The sequence below is a fragment of the Vanellus vanellus genome (assembly GCF_965231255.1).
Source record: "Vanellus vanellus genome assembly, chromosome: Z".
In the NCBI taxonomy this organism is placed as follows: Eukaryota; Metazoa; Chordata; class Aves; order Charadriiformes; family Charadriidae; genus Vanellus; species Vanellus vanellus.
In genome coordinates, this window is record NC_138908.1 from 44,304,333 (window position 1) to 44,326,422 (window position 22,090).

A 22,090-nucleotide genomic window follows, 5' to 3' on the forward strand; every position below is an offset into this window, starting at 1 on the left:
TGCCTGAGGAAGTGACATATGCTGAAGAGGCTCCACTGTATAATATATTACCAGAAAATAAGAAACAATTTACTCTGTTTACTGATGGGTCCTGTCATATTGTGGGGAACCACTGGAGGTGGAAAACTGCTCTGTGGAATCCCATGTGACAAGCTGCAGAAACTGTTGAAGGGTAAGGTGAATTGAGTCAATATGCAGAAGTGAAAGCCATCCAGCTGTCCCATGATATTGTGGAACAAGAAAAGTGGACAGTGTGGTACCCACACCACCACCTGAAACACTGTACGGTACCCATACCACTACCCAAAACACTGTCCTGGGCCTTGAAAAGCAAGTTCTGTGGTGACATGGCAGCCCAGGAATCATTGAGTCAGTCAATGGGACTCATTTCTGAGATAATCTCATAAGCACCTGACCAAGAAATATGGCATTGATTTGGTATATTGCATTCCCTATCACGCACCAGCCTCCAGAAAGATTGAACGGTACAATGGACAGTTAAAGCCTACACTGAAAGTTATGGGTACTGGGACATGTCAGCAGTGGGATGCAAATTTAGAAACCACTTGGTTAATTAATACCAGAGGATTAGCTAACTGACCTGGACCCGCCCAAACAAAAACCTTATGTATTGTAGGAGATGGGGTCACTGTAGTGTGTGTAGAGAACTGGCTGGGAAAGACAACGTGGGTTGTTCCTCGCTCGGGAAAAGGCACACCTGTTTGTGGGGCTGCTTTTGCTCAAGAACCCAGGTATACTTGGTGGGTAATGTGAGACGATGGTGAAATCTGATGTGTACCTCAAGAGATTTAACCTTAGGGGAAAATAACCCATGATTTGTGTTGTATGTAGAAGTACTACAGCAGGAATCACCTAAATCAACAGAGAACAAGCCTTGCAAAAAGCCAGGGAAGTGCAGCAGTGACCCTGAGCTGGTTTTGATGTCCAGTAACTCAACCCAACATGTCTCTCCTGTCCTGAGTGATGACCATAACAGATAGAACCCAAGTCATTGACTAAATGAACTCAGTGGACATTTTAGGAACATTTTCCAGATATTTTACAGGAATGGCCCATAGATTAAAGGAATGATATCTATGTATAAATCAAAGGACGAGAAGGGAGGTGTGGTTAATGAGGTTGTATTGGATAGTGTGGGACTTGAGCATGACATAAATGGTATGGAATATGGAGTGGAGGTTGCACTGAGTCTGGCTGGGATGGGGTTAATTTTCTTCATAGCAGCCTCGTAGGGTGCTGTGTTTTAGATTTGTGAGCCATACAACACTGATAACACACCAGAGTTTTAGGTCTTGCTGAGCGGTGTTTGCACATTGTCAAGGCTGTTTCTCCCTCTGCTACCCCAGTGAATAGATTGGGGGGTGCACCTGGCATTGGGGAGGACACAACCAGGCAGATGACCCAAAACAACCAAAGAGGTATTTCACACCATATGACGTGCTCAGCAATAAAAAGGGAGAGGAGGGGGACTTAGGTACATTAGCCATCATTTGCTCAGGAGCTGGCTGGGTATCAGTCTACCTGTGGGAAGTGGTGAGTGACTGGTTTTGTATCTGTCCTGGTTCCGGCAAGGATGGGGTTAATTTCCAAGGAGCCGGCAGGGGAGGCACGTATTCCATACCACGTGACCCATGCCCCGCTATAAAAGGAGCTAGCCGGGGCGGGGGAGTCAGTCGCCACTCGGGGGCGGGTCGCGGCGGTGTGGGTCCGGTCGGTGCGCTTCGCGGCGGTACTGTAATCGCGTTCTTGTATTCCTTTACCGGTGTTATTGTTTTTCTTTCTTTCTTTTTCCCTTTGTCTGTTCTTCTAAATTATAATATTTCAACCCACGAGTTTTGCCCTTTTCTGCTGATTTTTCCCACGGCTGTGGGAGTCGAGCGAGCGGCTGCGTGGTTCTCTGTTGCTGGCTGAGGCCAAACCACGACAGTCCTTTTTGGCGCCCAACGTGGGGCTCGAAGGGTTGTAATAACAACAGATCTGACCAGAGCTTGTTAAAACGGATTTCTTATATGTATTTCTCCTATTAGTTAAATAGTAGCCGGTTACAATGTTGCTTCGTTTGTTTACATGGCTGTGTTATGTAAATTCTTATATGCTGTATGTACTCCCTGTGATGCTGTTTGTTATCTCAGGGAGAGGGATCAGGACTATAATTTTGCTGTCCTGTGCAATATCAGCTTATGATATGGCAACATCACTATTCAAGTGGCTTTGTTGGGGTTTCTATGTAGTATTGCTGTCCTGTCCATACCTTGGTTCCCGTCTCTCAGAAGTTATCAATAATCACACCCAATCTATGGGAGAAACAGGGGGAGATACTTTCCCCAGCTCTTTTGCCTCCTTTTTCTCCTTTGGGCCAGGCGTAACACCTCTTGAGAATTTTGAATATCCTTGGGATGCTCAAACCAGCGTGTTCCTATTGCTATGTCTCCTGAATGTTTTTCAAGTCTTTTTTAGGGTAAAAAAGCTGTTTAAGACTACCACTCAGAAATCTGTCCCAAGGCCAGATAGTCAGGGGTGGCATGGGATGTGGGAGAACACGGGCAGATATCTAGAGAACTTCTCACCTCCAATGGTTTGGGACTTCACCCTTGAACAACTACAGGACCCTGATAAAGTAATAGAATATTTCAAAGGAAAATGCTGTGGCTATTCCAGAGAGGCACAACTTATGGCACTGTGTTGGGCCCTGGCCAGTATCTACCAAACACTGCTCAGTACTATGCAGGACCCTCAGGGGAAAGCCAGACCAGCAGACAAGGAGGCTACTCCAACTCCAGTGGCAGGCACTATGCCTACTCCAACTCCGGTGGCAGACAATGAGGCTACTCTAACTCCAGTGGCAGGCACTGTGGCTACTCAAACCCTGGTGACAGGCAATGCAGCCACTCAAACCCCAGTGGCAGGCACTGCAGCTGAACCGGACAACCAACCTGTGCCAGTATCAGTTGCTCCTATACAGAAGAAGAAATACACCAAGAAATCAGTTCGCATAGTAAAGGATGATGATGAACCAGGGCCATCAAAGGAACAGGAGGAAGAGACAGAACCAGAGGTAATAACCCGATCCCTATCCCTGAGTGAGCTGCGAGATATGCGAAAAGATTTCAGTCGACTTCCTGGTGAGCACATTGTCACCTGGCTGCTCCGATGCTGGGATAACGGGGCCAGTAGCTTGGAATTAGAGGGCAGGGAAGCTAAGCAGCTGGGATCCTTGTCTAGGGAGGCAGGCATTGACAAGGCAATTGGGAAAAAGACACAAGCCCTCAGCCTCTGGAGACGACTCCTGGCAGGTGTAAGGGAAAGGTATCCTTTCAGTGAAGATGTTGTATGTCGTCCAAGCAAGTGGACCACCATGGAAAAAGGTATCCAGTACCTAAGGGAATTAGCCGTACGAGAGATGATTTACTTTGACCCAGATAATGCGCAGTTACCCACAGATCCTGATGAAGTCCAGTGCACAAGGCCCATATGGCGGAAGTTTGTACAGAGCGCACCATCATCATATGCCAACTCCTTGGCAGTGATGGAATGGAGAGGTGAAGAGGGACCAACGGTGGATGAGGTGGCTGGACGACTCCGTCAATATGAAGAAAGCCTATCTTCCCCCCTCGTTTCAGCTGTGGAGAAACTGTCCCAGAAGGTCCAGCAACTTGAAGAGAGTATGTCCTACTCCCCACCTGTACAGGCCAGCATCTCAGCTATTAGGAGCAGGCGTTTCCCTACTCAAGAGGAAGAGTACAGGGGGTACACACAACGAGGCACCCTGTGGTTTTACCTGCGTGACCACGGAGAGGACATGAGGAGGTGGGATGGACAACCTACCTCAGCACTACGGACACGGGTACGTGAGCTGCAAGGAAGAACAAACACAAAAGGGGATCCCTCCAGAAAAAGTGCAGCTCCTGTTTCCAGCAGACAGTTCCCCAGACAGAATGGAAGGCCTGATCTAACCTCCGATCCTCTTGAAGGGACTTCCAAATCATTTTTGCAACAGGTAAGTAACGTATACTATGATCAGGATTAGAGGGGCCCTGCCTCCAGCCAGGTGGGGGAAAGGGACAACCGGGTTTATTGGACTGTGTGGATTCGATGGCCTGGCACATCTGAGCCACAGGAGTATAAGGCTCTGGTGGACACTGGTGCACAATGCACCTTAATACCATCAAATTACAGAGGAGCAGAACCCATTTGTATTTCTGGAGTAACAGGGGGATCACAAGAGTTGACTGTACTGGAAGCTGAAGTAAGCCTAACTGGAAATGAGTGGCAAAAGCATCCCATTGTGACTGGCCCAGAGGCTCCATGCATCCTTGGCATAGACTATCTCAGGAGAGGATACTTTAAGGACCCAAAAGGATACCGGTGGGCTTTTGGCATAGCTGCCTTGGAGACGGAAGAAATTGAACAGTTATCCACCTTGCCTGGTCTCTCAGAGGACCCCTCTGTGGTAGGGTTGTTGAGGGTCAAAGAACAACAGGTGCCGATTGCTACCACAACGGTGCATCGACGGCAATATCGTACTAACCGAGACTCTGTGATTCCCATCCATAAGTTGATTCGTCAACTAGAGACTCAAGGAGTGATTAGCAAGACTCGCTCACCCTTTAATAGTCCCATATGGCCAGTGCGAAAATCTAATGGAGAATGGAGGCTAACAGTGGATTATCGTGGCCTGAATGAAGTCACACCACCGCTGAGCGCTGCTGTGCCAGACATGCTAGAGCTTCAATACGAACTGGAATCGAAGGCAGCCAAGTGGTATGCAACGATTGATATCGCCAATGCATTCTTCTCAATCCCTTTGGCAGCAGAGTGCAGGCCACAGTTTGCTTTCACTTGGAAGGGCATCCAGTACACCTGGAATCGACTGCCCCAGGGGTGGAAACACAGCCCCACCATTTGTCATGGACTAATCCAGACCACACTGGAACAGGGTGAAGCTCCAGAACATTTGCAGTACATTGATGACATCATTGTATGGGGCGACACAGCAGAAGAAGTTTTTGAGAAAGGGAATAAAATAGTTCAAATCCTTCTGAAAGCTGGCTTTGCCATAAAACGGAGTAAGGTTAAGGGACCTGCACAGGAGATCCAATTTTTAGGAATAAAGTGGCAAGATGGACGCCGTCAGATCCCAATGGATGTGATCAACAAAATAGCAGCTATGTCCCCACCGACTAGTAAAAAGGAAACACAAGCTTTCTTAGGTGTTGTGGGTTTTTGGAGGATGCATATTCCAAATTACAGTCTGATTATGAGCCCTCTATATCAAGTGACACGGAAAAAGAATGATTTTAAGTGGGGTCCTGAGCAACGACAAGCTTTCGAACAAATTAAGCAGGAAATAGTTCATGCAGTAGCGCTGGGGCCAGTCAGGGCAGGACAAGACGTTAAAAATGTGCTCTACACTGCAGCCGGGGAGAATGGCCCTACCTGGAGCCTCTGGCAAAAAGCACCAGGGGAGACTCGAGGTCGACCCCTGGGGTTCTGGAGTCGGGGATACAGAGGATCCGAAGCCCACTATACCCCAACAGAAAAGGAGATATTGGCAGCATACGAGGGGGTTCGAGCTGCTTCGGAGGTGGTTGGCACTGAAGCACAGCTCCTCTTAGCACCTCGACTGCCAGTGCTGGGCTGGATGTTCAAAGAAAGGGTCCCTGCCACACATCATGCAACTGATGCTACGTGGAGTAAGTGGATTGCACTGATCACCCAGCGAACTCAAATGGGAAACCCCAGTCGTCCAGGCATACTGGAAGTGATCATGGACTGGCCAGAAGGCAAAGATTTCGGAATATCACTAGAGGAAGAGGTGATGCGTGCAGAAGAGGCCCCACCGTATAATGAACTGCCAGAAAATGAGAAGAAACATGCCCTGTTCACTGATGGGTCCTGCCGAATTGTGGGAAAGCATCGAAAGTGGAAGGCTGCTGTGTGGAGTCCGACACGACGAGTTGCAGAAGCCACCGAAGGACAAGGTGAGTCGAGTCAGTTTGCAGAGGTAAAAGCCATCCAGCTGGCTTTGGACATTGCTGAGCGAGAGAAATGGCCGGTACTTTACCTCTATACTGATTCATGGATGGTGGCAAATGCTCTGTGGGGGTGGTTACAGCAGTGGAAGCAGAACAACTGGCAGCGCAGAGGTAAGCCCATCTGGGCTGCTGAACTGTGGCAAGATATAGCTGCCCGGATTGAGAATCTGGTTGTGAAAGTACGTCATGTAGATGCCCACATCCCCAAGAATCGGGCCACTGAGGAACATCAAAACAACCAGCAGGTAGATCAGGCTGCTAAAATTGAAGTGGCTGAGGTGGATCTGGACTGGCAACGTAAGGGTGAACTATTCATAGCTCGGTGGGCCCACGATGCCTCAGGCCATCAAGGAAGAGATGCAACATATAGATGGGCTCGTGACCGAGGGGTGGACTTGACCATGGACACTATTGCACAGGTTATCCACGAATGTGAAACGTGTGCTGCCATTAAGCAAGCCAAGCGGTTAAAGCCTCTTTGGTACGGAGGACGATGGCTAAAATATAAATATGGGGAGGCCTGGCAGATTGATTATATCACACTCCCACAAACTCGCCAAGGCAAGCGCCACGTGCTCACAATGGTGGAAGCAACCACTGGATGGCTGGAAACATACCCTGTGCCCCATGCCACCGCCCGTAACACTATCCTGGGCCTTGAAAAGCAAATCCTATGGCGACATGGCACCCCAGAAAGAATTGAGTCGGACAACGGGACTCACTTCCGAAACAGCCTCATAGACACCTGGGCCAAAGAGCATGGCATTGAGTGGGTATATCACATTCCTTATCACGCACCAGCCTTGGGTAAGATAGAACGATATAATGGACTGCTAAAGACTACCCTGAGAGCCATGGGGGGTGGGACCTTCAAACATTGGGATACTCATTTAGCAAAAGCCACCTGGTTAGTTAACACCAGAGGATCTGCCAATCGAGCTGGCCCTGCCCAATCAAAACTTCCACGTACAGTAGAAGGGGATAAAGTCCCTGTAGTGCATATGAAGAATATGTTAGGAAAGACAGTCTGGGTTAGCCCTGCCTCAGGCAAAGGCAAACCCATCCGTGGGATTGCTTTTGCACAAGGACCCGGGTGCACTTGGTGGGTGATGCGAGAGGATGGGGAGGTCCGATGTGTACCTTATGGGGATTTGATTTTGGGTGAGAATAGCCAGTGAATAATTTTATGATGTAATAAAAACTGATCTCAGTATCTGGCGCCTAGCAATTTTCCTTGAGATCGACATCTTCAACCTGTGGACCGTGGGCATGGACTGTATTGCATTCCCCAGTCACGAGCTTCAAATACAGCACCCACCAGTTCAGCACTACACATCATCTTATGTGCCCTGAGAGACTGTTCTCACTGCTGGAGCCTACCGTCATGGACTACGTGAGCTTAATGGACATTTTTAAGGGATGGCTCATAGACTATGGGAACTGAAAGATCTGGGCATGACATAGATGGTATGGAATAAGGGGTGGATAATGTCCTGGTTCCGGCAAGGATGGAGTTAATTTCCAAGGAGCCGGCAGGGGAGGCACGTATTCCATACCACGTGACCCATGCCCCGCTATGAAAGGAGCTAGCCGGGGCGGGGGAGTCAGTCGCCACTCGGGGGCGGGTCGCGGCGGTGCGGGTCCGGTCGGTGCGCTTCGCGGCGGTACTGTAATCGCGTTCTTGTATTCCTTTACCGGTGTTATTGTTTTTCTTTCTTTCTTTTTCCCTTTGTCTGTTCTGCTAAATTATAATATTTCAACCCACGAGTTTTGCCCTTTTCTGCTGATTTTTCCCACGGCTGTGGGAGTCGTGCGAGCGGCTGCGTGGTTCTCTGTTGCTGGCTGAGGCCAAACCACGACAGTATCAATTGCTTTTGCATGGCTTGTCTTGTTTTCTTTCTCTCTTCTTCCACTTCACCTTTACCTACTGAACGATTTCTATCTCAACTCACAAGTTTTCTTGCTTTTACTCTTCCTTTGCTCTTCTGTCCCACTGGGGTTGGAGCAGGGAAATGTGAGCAAGCAGCTGTGTGTGCCTAGCTGCCTACTGGGGTTAATCCACAGCAACTACTTTCAGTTATCCTGTAAACTCAGAAATTGTTTTGAATCCTGCAAATAAATTAGTCTGTCAGAAGCATACAGATATAACTACAATGCAGTTATTTTCACAGATACTGTTGTACTTACAAATAACCCACGGACTAAATATTGCAACTTATATCTAATATTATCTAATACTGCGTATATAGTATAGTAGTCTATCTAATACCGTGAAATTGCAAGTATCTCATATATTATCATTAAGTAATTTCCTAACTTGTATTTCTTCAGCAACGTTCTCACCAAGAACTCCTGCATTTCCTTTTCATTATGACGCATTTAGCTAACTGAGTTTTTAAACTATTTACAGATTTCTCTGTCTCATCACTTTTCTAACACTTGCTTTTGTGTTATATATCAACTTTCTGCTTTTTGGTGGCATCATACTTCTGTCCAGTTTTCTAGCTGAAGTGAGAATTTCAAAACAAGATAAGGGATTCTTGGCATGCAGATATCCCACGAGGATCCTGTTGTGCTGGTAGCTCTGATTAGCTGTTTGTCAGACAGCAGATACTAGTGCTAGACAGTGACCTATGGGGAGCTCTCAACTTTCTCAAGCATGAAGTTCTCTCACAGCACTGACACATGACCAGAGAAAGAATTCTTTTTGACTTTGCACACCAAACTGTGAGAAGCCTGTAGATTGTTATCAGGCAATTGCATATACAAATTCTGTATTTTCTTTGTTCTCAGTCAATCGAAAACACAGCATTTTTCTTACTTCTTGATTTTCTTCTGTAGCTTATTTTAAACCTCTGTTTCCCAGGTTCAAAACAGTATAAGAGCTGAGTTTAAATTTAAATTTCCTCAAGTAAGTATGCCATTCGCAGCCAGGAGGAGATGGTTAGGGAGAGGCTAAAATAAACAAGACAGTACAGTTTCTAGAACAGAGCTTGCATATAGACAGATTTAATAGCTAATAGTGGACCTATTCTTGTGTGTACATACATATTTCTGTCCTTATTCTTTTGTTTGAGAAGTGTATTAATCTTATGGTTGATGCTGAGATCTTGTTGCTACATCTTATAGCACCCTAAAGAGAATAATTGAATTTAGATATCTACTTCAATAAAGTAGCTTTGGTTATGGGTACATTATTCCCTTTGGAAGAAAGAAACTTGTCAGAAGAAAATCAATGGATGAAACAGAAGTGAAGAAATAACTGGTAGAAAGCACAGATAACCACTTAGTTTGCCATACATACCTCAAAACTTTGCAGTTTTGATCACATCTTTTAACAACAAATGAGGTTTTGTTTGTTTGTTTGTTTGTTTTCATTTTCCAACTGTAAGAATAATAATGTCTCCTTTTTTTCCCAGCTGAACTTTTCTTTTATTATCTAGCAGGCTCTAGTTATGGATGAAGAAGTATTTAGCCAGAAGGATAATGAACTGCAGATACTGCAGAATCAGATAAAGACATTACTACAGGAAAATGAAGAACAACTGCAATCTTTAAAGGAGGCTCAAGAAACACTTAGACTACAGGTATTTTTCCTCTGGTACATGTTACATATATCTGTGTTGAACCATCCTTCCACTGTATGAATGCATTCATTATTTCAAGACAGGTTTCTCAGGATTTTTTTTTTTTTTTTTTTTTTCACATAATTGCCTGTCAATCTTGTGGGCATTTTGTTTAAATTAGAGCCGTATCACTTAATGAGTGGAGTTCATCTAGTGGATGAAGCACAATAACGTGATTCCTGAAGTCTGTATAGGAATGTACCTGTGCCACAGCCTTCCTGTATAACATGAGGTGAATCATTCGCCCTCTCCATGTGTCCTAAAGCATAACACACACCACTCTCCCCAGATGTGTATTATTGCCAAGCAGTTTCAGGACAATTAATGAATTAGAATTTGAAAGGCATTTAAACATTCTTTAGCATCTAAAAAAGACTATAAAGATCCTATAGAATACTTTAATTGAAAGGTTCTATAGAAACATATTTTGTTACAGCTTTATTAAGAATTAGAGTATTGTTCCCTTTTGACTTTATAAGACAGAATTTCTTCCTAATTTTCTGAGGATTTCCTATTAGAGAAGACTGAGGAAACACTGCTTGCCTCCTTCCTTCTCTAGATTGCTTGCTAATGAAATTATGATCGGTAGTGAGTGTAAAACATTTCCAGATCCAGAAGACCATAAATAAAATAGTTAATATTCTCATGGTGTTGCCTGTCATGTGGATGATAGATACATTATTATCTGACTTTTTAAAAGAGAAAAGCATAAGCATGGCTAGCTAGTACTCTTCTCCTTATTCTACTTTTTCTCCTTTTTCCTCTTCTTTGCTAATGGCTTGGGGAGAGACAATGGATGAAAGGTAGGTATACTAGTCATCATCTTTTTCTTCCCTCTGTCACTTTCTTTCTTTTCTGTCACCTCTGGCCAGATTGACTGTTTTTATTTTTTAACCTGTACAACACAGTGTCATCTTACTACTGAGATAATACATAAATTCTGGAGGATACAACATAAAGGTAATGAATAGAAGCAGTCACAGTGTAGGTAATCGTGATTGTTTCAGTGTCAAAGACAGGAGAGAAGCTTGAGAGCTCTCAGGCACCATTTTGGTACTTAATGCACTAAACTGCTCCTTTTATTTAAAAACATATCAAGTAGGTAGAATAATGATAAGCAAATGCTTGTGTCAAATATTTTAAGTTGTAGTCGCAGGAATATGTAATTAAGTGATACATGATAGAATAAGAACTTTAAAAGTAGGAGGTACTAGATAGATATTAAATGTTTATACACATATGTATTTATGTAACAGGTGTTGCACTGTGGTGGTATTATGCACAAGGGTGTCAGGGACAAAGAGTTAAAAGGGTTAAATAATAGCTTCAAGGGGAATCAGTTGGCCTTTACTATTTCCAAAATCATAACAAATATGGTATTCATATATGTATATTCTATTTTCCATGATACAGGAATATTATGTATTGTATTCCAACAAAATGTCAATTTGCAAGGCATTGTCTATGTGTGTTTGGAAGGAACATGCAGTCTAAGAAAACAAGAGATAAGGAATTAATAAAAATGTATTATTCAAAGTAGGATGATGCAAAATATCTTTCATTAAATACTTTTGTTTGATTATCACTAGCTGTTGTTCAACTTTCCTGTTGTTACTAGGCCAGATGTTAAAGGTACTTTGAAAAGAATTAAAAGGAATAGAGGGAGTTGAAAATGTACATTATCTTGGCCTTATGGATGAATCAGTTTAGGTAAGATAAGTAGTTTTGAACAATGTACAGAGACTGTTGTAGGAGAAGCATATAAGTAAGTTCTGCAAACTACCATTACCAGCAAAGTTGTGGCTGGGTAGCAGAAAAAGAAGTAGCCCCTACAAGGGATCCTGGCATCATGTACATGTTTAGGTTTATTAATACAAATAATCTTTAAAGTGAAATTGCTCAAAGAGGAAGAGGAAGCCTGTATACATGTTTAATTAATTAGACTCAGACCGTGAGTTTCATTTGAATATTTTTGTTGAAGTCTCATTTTATTTCTCCACAAACACACATATAAAGCAAGCACAGGCTGATAAATATGTCATCTACTTCTCATTAGATGCCTAGATAAGCTAACGTAACTTACCTGGGATAGGTCTTTCTGGACAAAAATGTGTCTAAAATTTATTGGAGTTGGGGAGTGTGTGTTAGACTGATGATATGTCATAGAACTTTCAGTTTGTTGCAGAATTTGCCTGTGAACTTGCAGAAGAATTTTGGGTCAGTGAGTGATTTACAAGATTCATTACCTTTGCAAGGAATTTAGAAATGGTGAATGTGATAAAGACCACGTGATCAGCAAAAGTTTTGCTTTGTTTTTTTTCCCCATGAGAATGAGAAAATGGTGGAACAGCAAATGCTTATTGATCAGCTAAAAGAAAAATTAGAGAAGTTTACAGATGTGAAAACTTTGGATTTCTCAAGTGCTTGTGGAGATAGGCCAGCTGTTGTGGCATCTGCAAGGAGGCCATACAGTGTCCCACTCACAAAGAGTCTGCTACGCTCCCTTCACCCACCTTCAGGGACAGAGACTCGAAAGGTACGGTCTACCCAAATGTCACATTTTCTTCCTTTTCTTTGTAATGGTTATAGTTCAGTTATTGGACTTGACATGACAGATTGTGGTGGCTTTCTCAGATGCTGTTGAGCTTCCCATTGAAGACTCTGCAAAATTGCTCTTTAATGTCTTGCGACATACTATGCCACAATCGTCCAAAATGTTCAGGCTTAAAATTATCACTTACTAGTGGTAAAGCTGTAGTTTCTTGTGGTGTTTACCTGGGGTTTTTGAGGGTTCAAATATGATTATTCTTACTGATATATTGAATACATTGGATAATGAGTTGCTAACAGTGCCTTCTTTCACATTTGGAACAAGTGTTCTAAGCTCTTGCAAAGCCTTTTACTACAAAGGTATTCAGAGTTGTTACAGAAAACCTCTGTAATTTTACTTACAAGCTCACGTGATGACAGACTTTTAAATTGAAGTATTTTTTAAATATCAGTAAAGAATTGCTAAACTGTTGCAAGTGGTTTTCCTCATTACTTTTGTGTGTGCTTTTTGACAGGTGTATACCAGCCCCCCTGCCTTCTCCCTGGCTCGGGTAATGGCTGAATTCCGTGCTCGCAGCCAGATGATACTGAGCAACATAGAAGATAAGGATGAAGTCCTTCGCTGCCACCTCTCTGATCACAGTGATGAAGAGGAAGAAAATACAGGCAGCAAAAAGAAAACCTCATTTAAGTAATTTTTTGTTATTCATCAATCTTTTTATACAGACAAATATATAGCAAAGGTAGTATTACTGCCTAATCCTGCCATGAGACCATTTGTGATGTTACTTATGGTAAACTTATGGGACCAGCTGGGCATATTACAAAATAAGTTTAATAAACATAGTTTTTTGATTTAATAAAAGTTGCGTAATCCTTGTTTTGGGGCCAGAATCTACCATGAAGATCAGGGGGTGGAAGGGAGGGGAGTAGATGCGAAAGAAGGTACAAATGCTTCTGTGAGTTTGGGATTCTTCTTTGTTAAGATAATGTACTTTGCATGAAGCTTAAAGAAAAAAAAATCCCTGTGTGTTTGGAATGCCATGTCTTTCATTCTTCCTTAGGCATTCCATAAACCGAACATGGACACGAAAACAGGCTTCTCTGTGTTTTCTTCCTGAGCTAAGTGACGTGAAGTGTCAAGTAGAGAAGTCTGGTTTATTCAACAAATCTGCGTTACAGACTGACACAGCCACAGGTAAAATGGAAGTCATGAAAGCAAATCTTATTACAGGATCAGAATATACAAGAATGTCTTTATCACACATAATTATTTTTTCCAGCAATATATTTGTATTTGGTACAGATATTTTTTTGTTCTAGTTCAACGTAGGCTTTCGAGATTCTTCTTCCCCTTTCTGAAACTGATGTCAGTGACCTTAATGTTTAGCTAATGCTTATTAGCTAGAAAGCATTTCACACATCAAAAAGCTGTTAAGATATAAACCTTTAGTGCTGCTTCAGTGAAAGAAAATAGATGCTATAATTTTATCAGAGATGAGTTTCAGGCATATTTTTCCTCCCACTGAGGGTCTTGAAATGCTAGTAGTGCATACTATCTTTTCTTTTCCTGTTGAGACACAGGGCAGGAAAAAGGGTCTTTGTGCCACTCTCTCCTTGTGATTCTTTTACTTCATGTGGAAGAACTCCACACATCCAACGTTCCAGAGCACTGTCTTGTGGATACAGAATGTATTCCAGATTTTTTATCTCCATATCGCTTTGTTTTCTTTCAAGGTGAAGAGATTGACAGCCTCCAGAAAAGTCATGTTTTTAACATGCAGAAGCTAAAGAATTCGGAGTTGAGACTCACTGAGGCCAAGCAAAAAATGAGAGAACTTGCACTTAATATCAAAATGAAAGAGGAACTTATTAAGGAATTAGTAAGAACAGGTAACTGGCTACTGCAGGGAAAATTGAATGAAGAAGTTCAGAGACAAAAGAAAAGGCACAAAACTTCTGAAGTCCTGCATGTCTTACTTTTTATGTAATTATCTTATGCAAGAATACTTTTAATACCTTAAAGATTCATAACTTTCATTAATTACTTGCTATGGTTGCACTGAAGGCTGCAAATTTTGATTACAGCCTACTCTGCTATGATATGCAGATGTACTTGTTAAATATTTTTTGTGCTTTGCTGATTATTGCTTTTATCCACCAATAGTGTAACTTTTCATGTATGCTCAGTGCTACTGATCTCTTCGTGGACATGTATTTCTCACATGGTGTCTGGGATAGGAGAGAAGATACATCACTGTGCTGGGAATGTAAGCATTCCCAGCACTGCAGTAGAGAAGCAGGAGTCAGAAGTGGATGAGGGAAAAGGTCAGTGTCCCTGTTAGCTTACGTCCCTTACACATCTGTCCTGCTATACGTATGCCTGCCAGAAACTAGCCTTATGATGACAGTAAGGATCACTTTGCTCAGCCCCTTCAATCACACTCTTCTCCGTTACATACCATCTCTTGAGGTTGTCTTTTGGCACTGAGAGAGATTCTGTGCCCCCAAAAACAGTACTTTGGGAAAGATCATGCAAACAGGGCAAGACAGAGACTAGAAACACAATCCAAAGTTGTTTACTGGTTATTAAGCTGAAAGTTGAACAAGAAATGAATTGCATATTCTTCTGGAAAAAGCAAAATTTATGAAATACAGGAGAGCCATTTTAGCAAAAACTACACTAGGCAGAAGGATTTCACTTTATTTGGCACTCAGATAGCACTTTACTTGGTGACATCAAGTACCCTGAAGAATTCAGATTTAAGAGTCCTTCCTTTATCTCTATTTCAAAGTTAGGGAGAGGAACTGTATATTCCTTTAGGGTTGGAAAACGTCTCAGAAATTATTGGGTTAGCCAGAACAAAGTAAGTAATGATTCAACTACAGAATTAAGTATTACATTTCAACTGATTATCCTACTGTTTTTAAACTATTTGAATATGGTGTCTTTAAGGTAAGGATGCTCAGTCTGTAAGCAGGCAGTATTCTTTGAAGATAACTGAACTGCAGCAAGAATTTGAGCAGGCCAAAATGGAACTTGCTGAAACACAAAAGCGACTTCAGGAGCTGGAGAGTAAGGAGCTGAGAGATGTTCCTGAGAAAGCCAAGTTACAAAAAGAGTTCCGTAAGAAGATGGATGCAGCTAAGTTGAAAGTGCAGGTATTTCTCATCTGACCATTAAGATTTGCAAATCTCTGTCTGACTATCACCTTTGAACCTTAGCAGTCTGATTGTAAAACTCTCACCAGTTTCATACATTGAAAGCTGGTTGGATTGAGGTAGCTAATGAGAAACTTAATACTATTATACTCAGAATGCTATTTAACATGTATGTGGTTAGATACATAGAGTATTTTCTTGGTAGGTAAGAAACCAAGAAAGAAGTAGGTAATATGAGGTGCTGATACACCACTGTATGTAATATCATACAAGAGCCTACACAGACTATTACAAGTTTATTACCTGCCATAAATAAAATGGATGTTTTATGGAAATATGGAATAAATTCCAGCTCTAAGCAAATCACTGTGATGGTCTGCAAGACCAGGCCCAATACAGTCATATTTGTTTGGCACTGACCTTCTACTCTTAAGTTCTCTTATACCTAAGTTTAAACTGTGTAAGGCCAGCTTAGGTGCTCTGTACCTCTCAGTTCTAGAATGGTGGGTCAGACAAGTACCATACATAAAGAGGTAGGTGGCTTATTGACTTGAGCTCAGGACCAGCATTCTGGCACCATTATGTGTTTGCATATTTTCCAGAGCTGTGATATCTGTTAGATTTTACTACTTTCATTGTATTGCCAGGCGTGAACTGTATCTCTACCTTTTCATGTTACTTGAGATTAATTCTGCCTGTGCTGACTTTACCAGATAGGTCAGAAACTACAGAAATAAAGAGGAATTGTTTGGGCAGAAGTTAGTAAGTCTTGTTGATTCTAAGAATTCAGTGAAATAAAGAATGAAGTTAAGTCATATTTTAGTTTTCAGTTTTCCTGCTATTAAACTGAAATTTTCCATGAACATTCAGGCCTTACAGAAGAAGCAGCAAGACACTAACAGTCTGGCTTCATTATCTAACCAAAGTGAGAGACAAGCAACAGAACTTGAGCAGAATGTGGCTCAGATGAAGCATCAGCAAACTCAGCTACAGAGGAGACTGTGTGAGGAGAGCGAAAAAAAGAAGCAACTAGAAGCAGAGATTCAGCGGGACCAGCAACAAATTAAAGTACGATTCTTCCTATTTCTTTCTAACAAAGAATGAGATGAGCCAGTTTTGCCTCTGCTTCCCCAAAGACAATAAACTATACTGCCAGGCTTTCCATAGTTTTAAGTAATAACTTTCTTGACAGATGCGCTGAAGAAATTGTCTATAAACATTTTCACAGAAATCTTCAGTTTGCCTTGCTCTTCAGCTTTTTTTATTATTATTACATGATGTCTAGCTCTGAATTGCAATTTCACATGTAAACTTAGGGTCAGTATTTCAGATTATATACCTGTGTGGACTCTGACATTAAATGCATTTTAAAAACAGACTGAGGCAGGAAGAATGGGGCTTTTTGTTTGTTTATAGGAACTTCAACTAAAGATGGAGCAACAACAGAAGATCCTTAAACTTAAGGATAAAGAGATTGCTGCATTTAAAAAGAGGAAAAATAACTCAGTGGGAACTTCACAGAAGCTACAGGTAGCTAATCTATTTCTAATCTGTGTGGGCCCTGAAAAAAAGAATTTCTTTCTTCATCCCCAGTCATCTTTGTAAAGTGTTAGGAGTATTCCATCATAGTTTTGTCATCTTTGTAGCTGTAGCAAAAATTGGGAGTATAGTCTATCAGCTTTTGTACTCTTTTTGAATGAAGGAAAGGAGAGGCTCTAATGTCTTTTCTTTCTATGATTTATCAAAGACACTGATTCAGAGGCCTGAGAATTCAACAGGTCTGGTTGTCTGATAGGTTTGAGGGTGATACTGATAAGCTCTATTATAAATGTCCCATGGTTGGTTTGGTTGTTTGTTTTGTCCTCTGACATAAATGACAGAGGTCTATGGTTTTGGTTGTTCCTAACAGGGTTAGAAAAGTAGGTGTCTTATGCAGCAGTGCCACCTACATTCTTATAGATGAGGACATTGGAAAATGAGAGTTTCATGGGTTACCCAAAGTCTTTAAAGGTGAAAAGGAATTTTAAAAGTTAAATAAAGGCAATTTTTTATTTTTACCAGGAATATATCCACTGATAAACTGTGGCTTCAGCACAATGGACTGTGCTAGCAGGATCAGAGCTCTCATTGACTGACTGTCTTTCTTCCAACATCATAATTTCTTATCACTTACTTTTCTACAAATAGCTGGTCTTGGACAACTATAATGTAATGAGGGTGGGCTAGCTGAATTCTTGTGGTACCTTCCAAACCTGGTTGCTTTGATTATATAGAAGACATCTACTTATAAAACTGTCCTTAGAAAAATAATGAATCTCATTAAAGGCATCTGATACAAATTTATTTATACAAGATGTAGCAATGTAACATTGCTGAGCCTCTTTTTAAGTCAGTCCAATTTCTGTATTGTCAAGATTCTGACGCAGAATTAATGTTAGCATTAGAAATGTCAATTTCTTCTACAGTTTTGTCAGTTATTCTACAAAAGGAAAAACATAATCATAAAATTTTAATCCAGAAACTCCTGGTTAATGCTCTCTGGATCTCTATTTAAACTTTAGAAATTGGAAGAGCAAAAGAAATGGCTGGATGAAGAAATGGAAAGAATTCTCCAACAGCATGAGCAGTTAGCAGAACTAGAAGAAGATTTAAAGAAAAGAGAAGCCATTGTAGCCAAAAAAGAAGCATTATTGCAAGAGAAAAGCCACCTGGAAATCAAGAAACTGAGATCTAGCCAGGTGATTTAAGAAAAAACATGAAATTTACCACAGCTGACTGAAAGACTGGGCAGGGGGGAAGGCAGATAGACAGCAGAAGAGGCTCAAGCTATGTGACTTGCGTCTCTACCACTGCCATTAAGTTATTGTGTGACTTGAGCTAATCAACATTTAAAATGTAAATAACACAGAATAATAATTTTTTCACTTTTTCCCCCTAAAATTCCCACAACAAAACAAAACAAAAAACCCTGAACTGTGGAGTTCTGTTATTGCAGAGCATTAAATAATATGATATCTAAAAATGACTCAGTCCTTTTGCAAACTAGAAAACACGACAGGGAAACATTTTGCATTATTTATTTTTCAGTAGCAAAAGTGAATAGCAATTGAAGTATCATTGTCACTTATAATGACTAGCCCCTTTAGTTTTTAGTAGGTAGAAAACTGCACATTGAGTGTTTTTGTTTTCTTTCATCTTTTGAGTAAATAGTAAATTTTATGGTAGCTGTCTACTCAAAATAAATGGGGTCCCATTGCAAGAAGCAGGCAAGTCTTTCACTGCAGAATATGACAGTCTCACCTACATTTTTCTTACTGGAAGGAGTATCTCAGTTTTATATCTGTGGTTGCTGTGGTTTTTTTAGGCTTTAAACAAAGATAGTATGAAATTGTCTACTCGCTTAAGTATGCTGGATCAGGAACTGTGTGATAAAGGTATGCAGCTTCAGGGCAGCACCACTGAAGATAAGACAGACATTTTGGAAAAAATTCAGGTTCTCCAGATGGAAAGGGATCAGCTGCTCAGAAGAAGAAATAGTGTGGATGAGAAACTGAAAGATGGTAAAGTGTTGTCAGCCGAAGTAAGTAAGCACCTCTGAGATAAATACAGGTTTTAGGTAGTGTTGTATAATTAAGCATTCCAAACAGAATGTAAAATGTCTCCAAGTATTAGATAAGCTAGAATCAAAGAACTGACATTGGTGTCTTCTGCATGTAGTGATGTTAAAATACTGCTGTGATAGCACTAGTTACGTACCAGTGAACAAAGTTTATGTTCAGAGGGACTTAATTCAGTTAGGGCCTTGAAAAACTCCACTGGCCTAAGGATCCTATCAGAAATAAGGAAACTAGAAGTTCATCAGTATATTTTCATTTCAGGACAGAACAAGGCAATGTACTCGCATAGTGGTGAGCCTTGATTTTTTTCATAGGATTTTTTTGAAAAAGCAAACTTCACCTGAAGACCTCCATATTTTTGCAGCAAAGATAAGTCATATTACCTGGATGGTCCACACTTGAGTTGATCAGTATAATTACGTTGAAGATATAGTAAATTTGTATAAAATGGACAGGTAGAAGCAGTATGGGCATGTGGCTGAGGTGATAATGTCCGAGAAAGAACCCTACTTGCCTCACTTAAAATCTTCTGCGATGCCTCAGGCCATGCATTTCTGCCACTTCCCTATACAAGTTATGGTCACCAAAGTCCTTACTGACCTGATCCGTTCATTAATCTACAGAAAACTAGCACAACCAAAAAAATAATAGCAGAAGTCAAACTGTGGGGAGGATGAGGGAAGGATAAAAAGGGAAACAGGACTTCTGTTTTTGTGATGAACTATTTGATCAAGCTCTGTATCATGGAATGGGTACTATTGCAGAAAAAGACAAGTGTTCTAGATCTGTACTCTTACCTCTTATTTTTCCCATTCTGTTTTCTGTACTAATACTAGTTTGTCTTGCTCTTAAATTTAGTTTCACTCTTGAGAATGAAGGTAAAGATGTCTTATGTATAGAAAGATTAACTCTACACTTTTTTTTAAAGATCTCACTTGTGTTTCTCTGTAGGAAGAACATGTCCTTTTCCAGCTGGAAGAAGGAATTGAAGCCCTGGAGGCTGCTATTGATTACAAGAATGAAAGTATTCAGAATCGCCAGCACTTGCTTAGGTCATCTTCTCAGATTCTTTCACAGAGCGAGAATAATGTAATAGGAAAACTAGTTTCCCTGTCTGCTGCAGAGCTCAGAGCGATCCTCTTCAAATATTTCAACAAGGTTTGTTTTGGCTAATGAATAATATATTATCCCATTTTCTGTTACTATTCTAGATAATGAAATGAAATGGTGTCAAGAAATAAAAATAAATTTAACAAGCTTTTGGTAAAAATATCTTCAGGTTACATAGATCTGCTATTAATTCAGATATTTTTAATTTTTACATTAACCTAAATAGAATACTTGTGTGTTAGCTTTGTATATCTTGGTTTGGGGTCATTAGCTTAAAAGGTGCTTGCTGCAAATCTGGAAATTTCCTTCATCCTTTCCAGTGCTCTGTGTTGCTAACTTTTGAAGCAGCAACATATTTAAGTAGTGGTGTTGCATTGAAATTCTTCCCAACTGCAGGCTTCATAAAGCTTAAACTAGTATTCCTATTTTTTTTCTAAATCCAGTAGAAACTCTTTTTGCATACACTGCCTGCAGTGTGTACAGCCAAATTCTGAAAAATCATACTGACATCTGGAAACACAAAAATGAAATGCATTAGGACACCGTGTGTCTTCATGACCTTGAGTGAACCTTGGATGACTTTGTTGTCTGTGGGATGCAAGTTGGAAGTTTTCCAGAATCAGGAAAACACTTATTTCAGTTTAAATTCTGCACAGGGTATTAAAAAAAAATCCACTATATCATGTGATCAAAATGTACAGAGCTCAGTTCTAAAGTGTGAACTTGCAGCAGCAGGCAAATCTGCTTCCAGTATAAGCTTATGGTCTGTAGAGACCACTGCTTTTGTGTGCTTTGATCTATTGATCAGAAGGGTAAAAGCTTTTATTAAAATGGTTTGATAAACCACAAGAAGGGTATTTCTTTCTTAGATTGTTGGACTACGGGAGTCTGAACGTAAATTACAACTGCAGATTGAAGAACAGGAAATGAAGGTCATAGATCAGGGAAACTTAATACGTGAATTAGAATCTGCACTTGAACACGTCAAGTTGCAGTGTGACAGGCGGCTGACCCTACAACACAAAGAACATGAGAAAAAACTACAGTTAATACTGCATCATTTCAAAGGTATCTGCTTCGTGGGGGGGGATTGTACAGCAAGTATTGCCTTCAGTCAGTACTGGGAAATACTATATTCCAACTGAAAAAAAAAAACAGTAAGGTTCAGAGATGTATTTTGGCTGTCACTAATTCTGATGTTGTGTAGGATGCTGAGGAACAGACACATGGTGTCTGTTTGGATGGAAAAGTGAGGTTTTTAAAGCAGTAGAAGAATTTTTGTATTTTCATATTGGATTTGCTGATATTGGAAAGCTGAAAGATACTGGTCCTGCTGATCTTGATCTTTGAAATATTCCTATTAAAACTGACAAGTGGGATTGGCATGGCCTTTTTGATCTTGTGTCATACTAGTTAAAATGTACACACTACAAGCAAAGTGTCAGCAAGACCCGACACATACTCTGTTTAGCTGGGCATCTTGATTTTTGGCACAGAGATACCTGGTTCTTAAACATGGTTTTACTTGTCCTAGAACAAGATAGTGAAGGTATTGCAGAAACTTTGAAAGGGTATGAAGTAAAAGTCCAGCAACTGGAAAAAGACTTATTTTTCTATAAGAAAACCAGCAGAGAGATGAAGAAGAAATTGAAGGGCCTCTTTGGAGAGTCATCCCATCAATTATTGTCATCCACTAAATGTAAGTATATTATCTTAAAATATTTATGCACTCTTCAATAGACCATTTGAAGAGCAGTGAACACACAAAAGTATATCAGATAGACATAAAATTGTTTTTTTACTGAATTAGCTGTTCTCTAGGAATATATTACACCTCTCCCCCAGTTTCAAAGGAGAGACAACATTGGTTTGTAGCTATAGCAGTGGCATACCAGTGGTTTAAATTCTTGTTCTGTTTTCTCTGGATTCTAGCATAATTTCAGCATCTACAACCTCAAACTGTTGTGGT

The 22,090-nt window shown here is 40.9% G+C and overlaps 1 protein-coding gene across 1 annotated transcript in view; it reads left to right on the top strand.

Annotated features, from left to right (window-relative positions):
• KIF27 (kinesin family member 27) overlaps positions 1-22,090 on the top strand; it is a 35,226-nt gene that overhangs the window by 10,031 nt on the left and 3,105 nt on the right. The window contains exons 6-18 of the mRNA XM_082497726.1: positions 9,500-9,643; positions 12,012-12,218; positions 12,748-12,923; positions 13,297-13,430; positions 13,970-14,125; positions 15,189-15,394; positions 16,265-16,462; positions 16,811-16,924; positions 17,956-18,132; positions 18,759-18,974; positions 19,963-20,169; positions 20,991-21,189; positions 21,656-21,820. Coding sequence (XP_082353852.1) covers positions 9,500-9,643; positions 12,012-12,218; positions 12,748-12,923; positions 13,297-13,430; positions 13,970-14,125; positions 15,189-15,394; positions 16,265-16,462; positions 16,811-16,924; positions 17,956-18,132; positions 18,759-18,974; positions 19,963-20,169; positions 20,991-21,189; positions 21,656-21,820 — 2,299 coding nt within the window. The remainder of the gene's footprint in view (positions 1-9,499; positions 9,644-12,011; positions 12,219-12,747; positions 12,924-13,296; positions 13,431-13,969; positions 14,126-15,188; positions 15,395-16,264; positions 16,463-16,810; positions 16,925-17,955; positions 18,133-18,758; positions 18,975-19,962; positions 20,170-20,990; positions 21,190-21,655; positions 21,821-22,090) is intronic.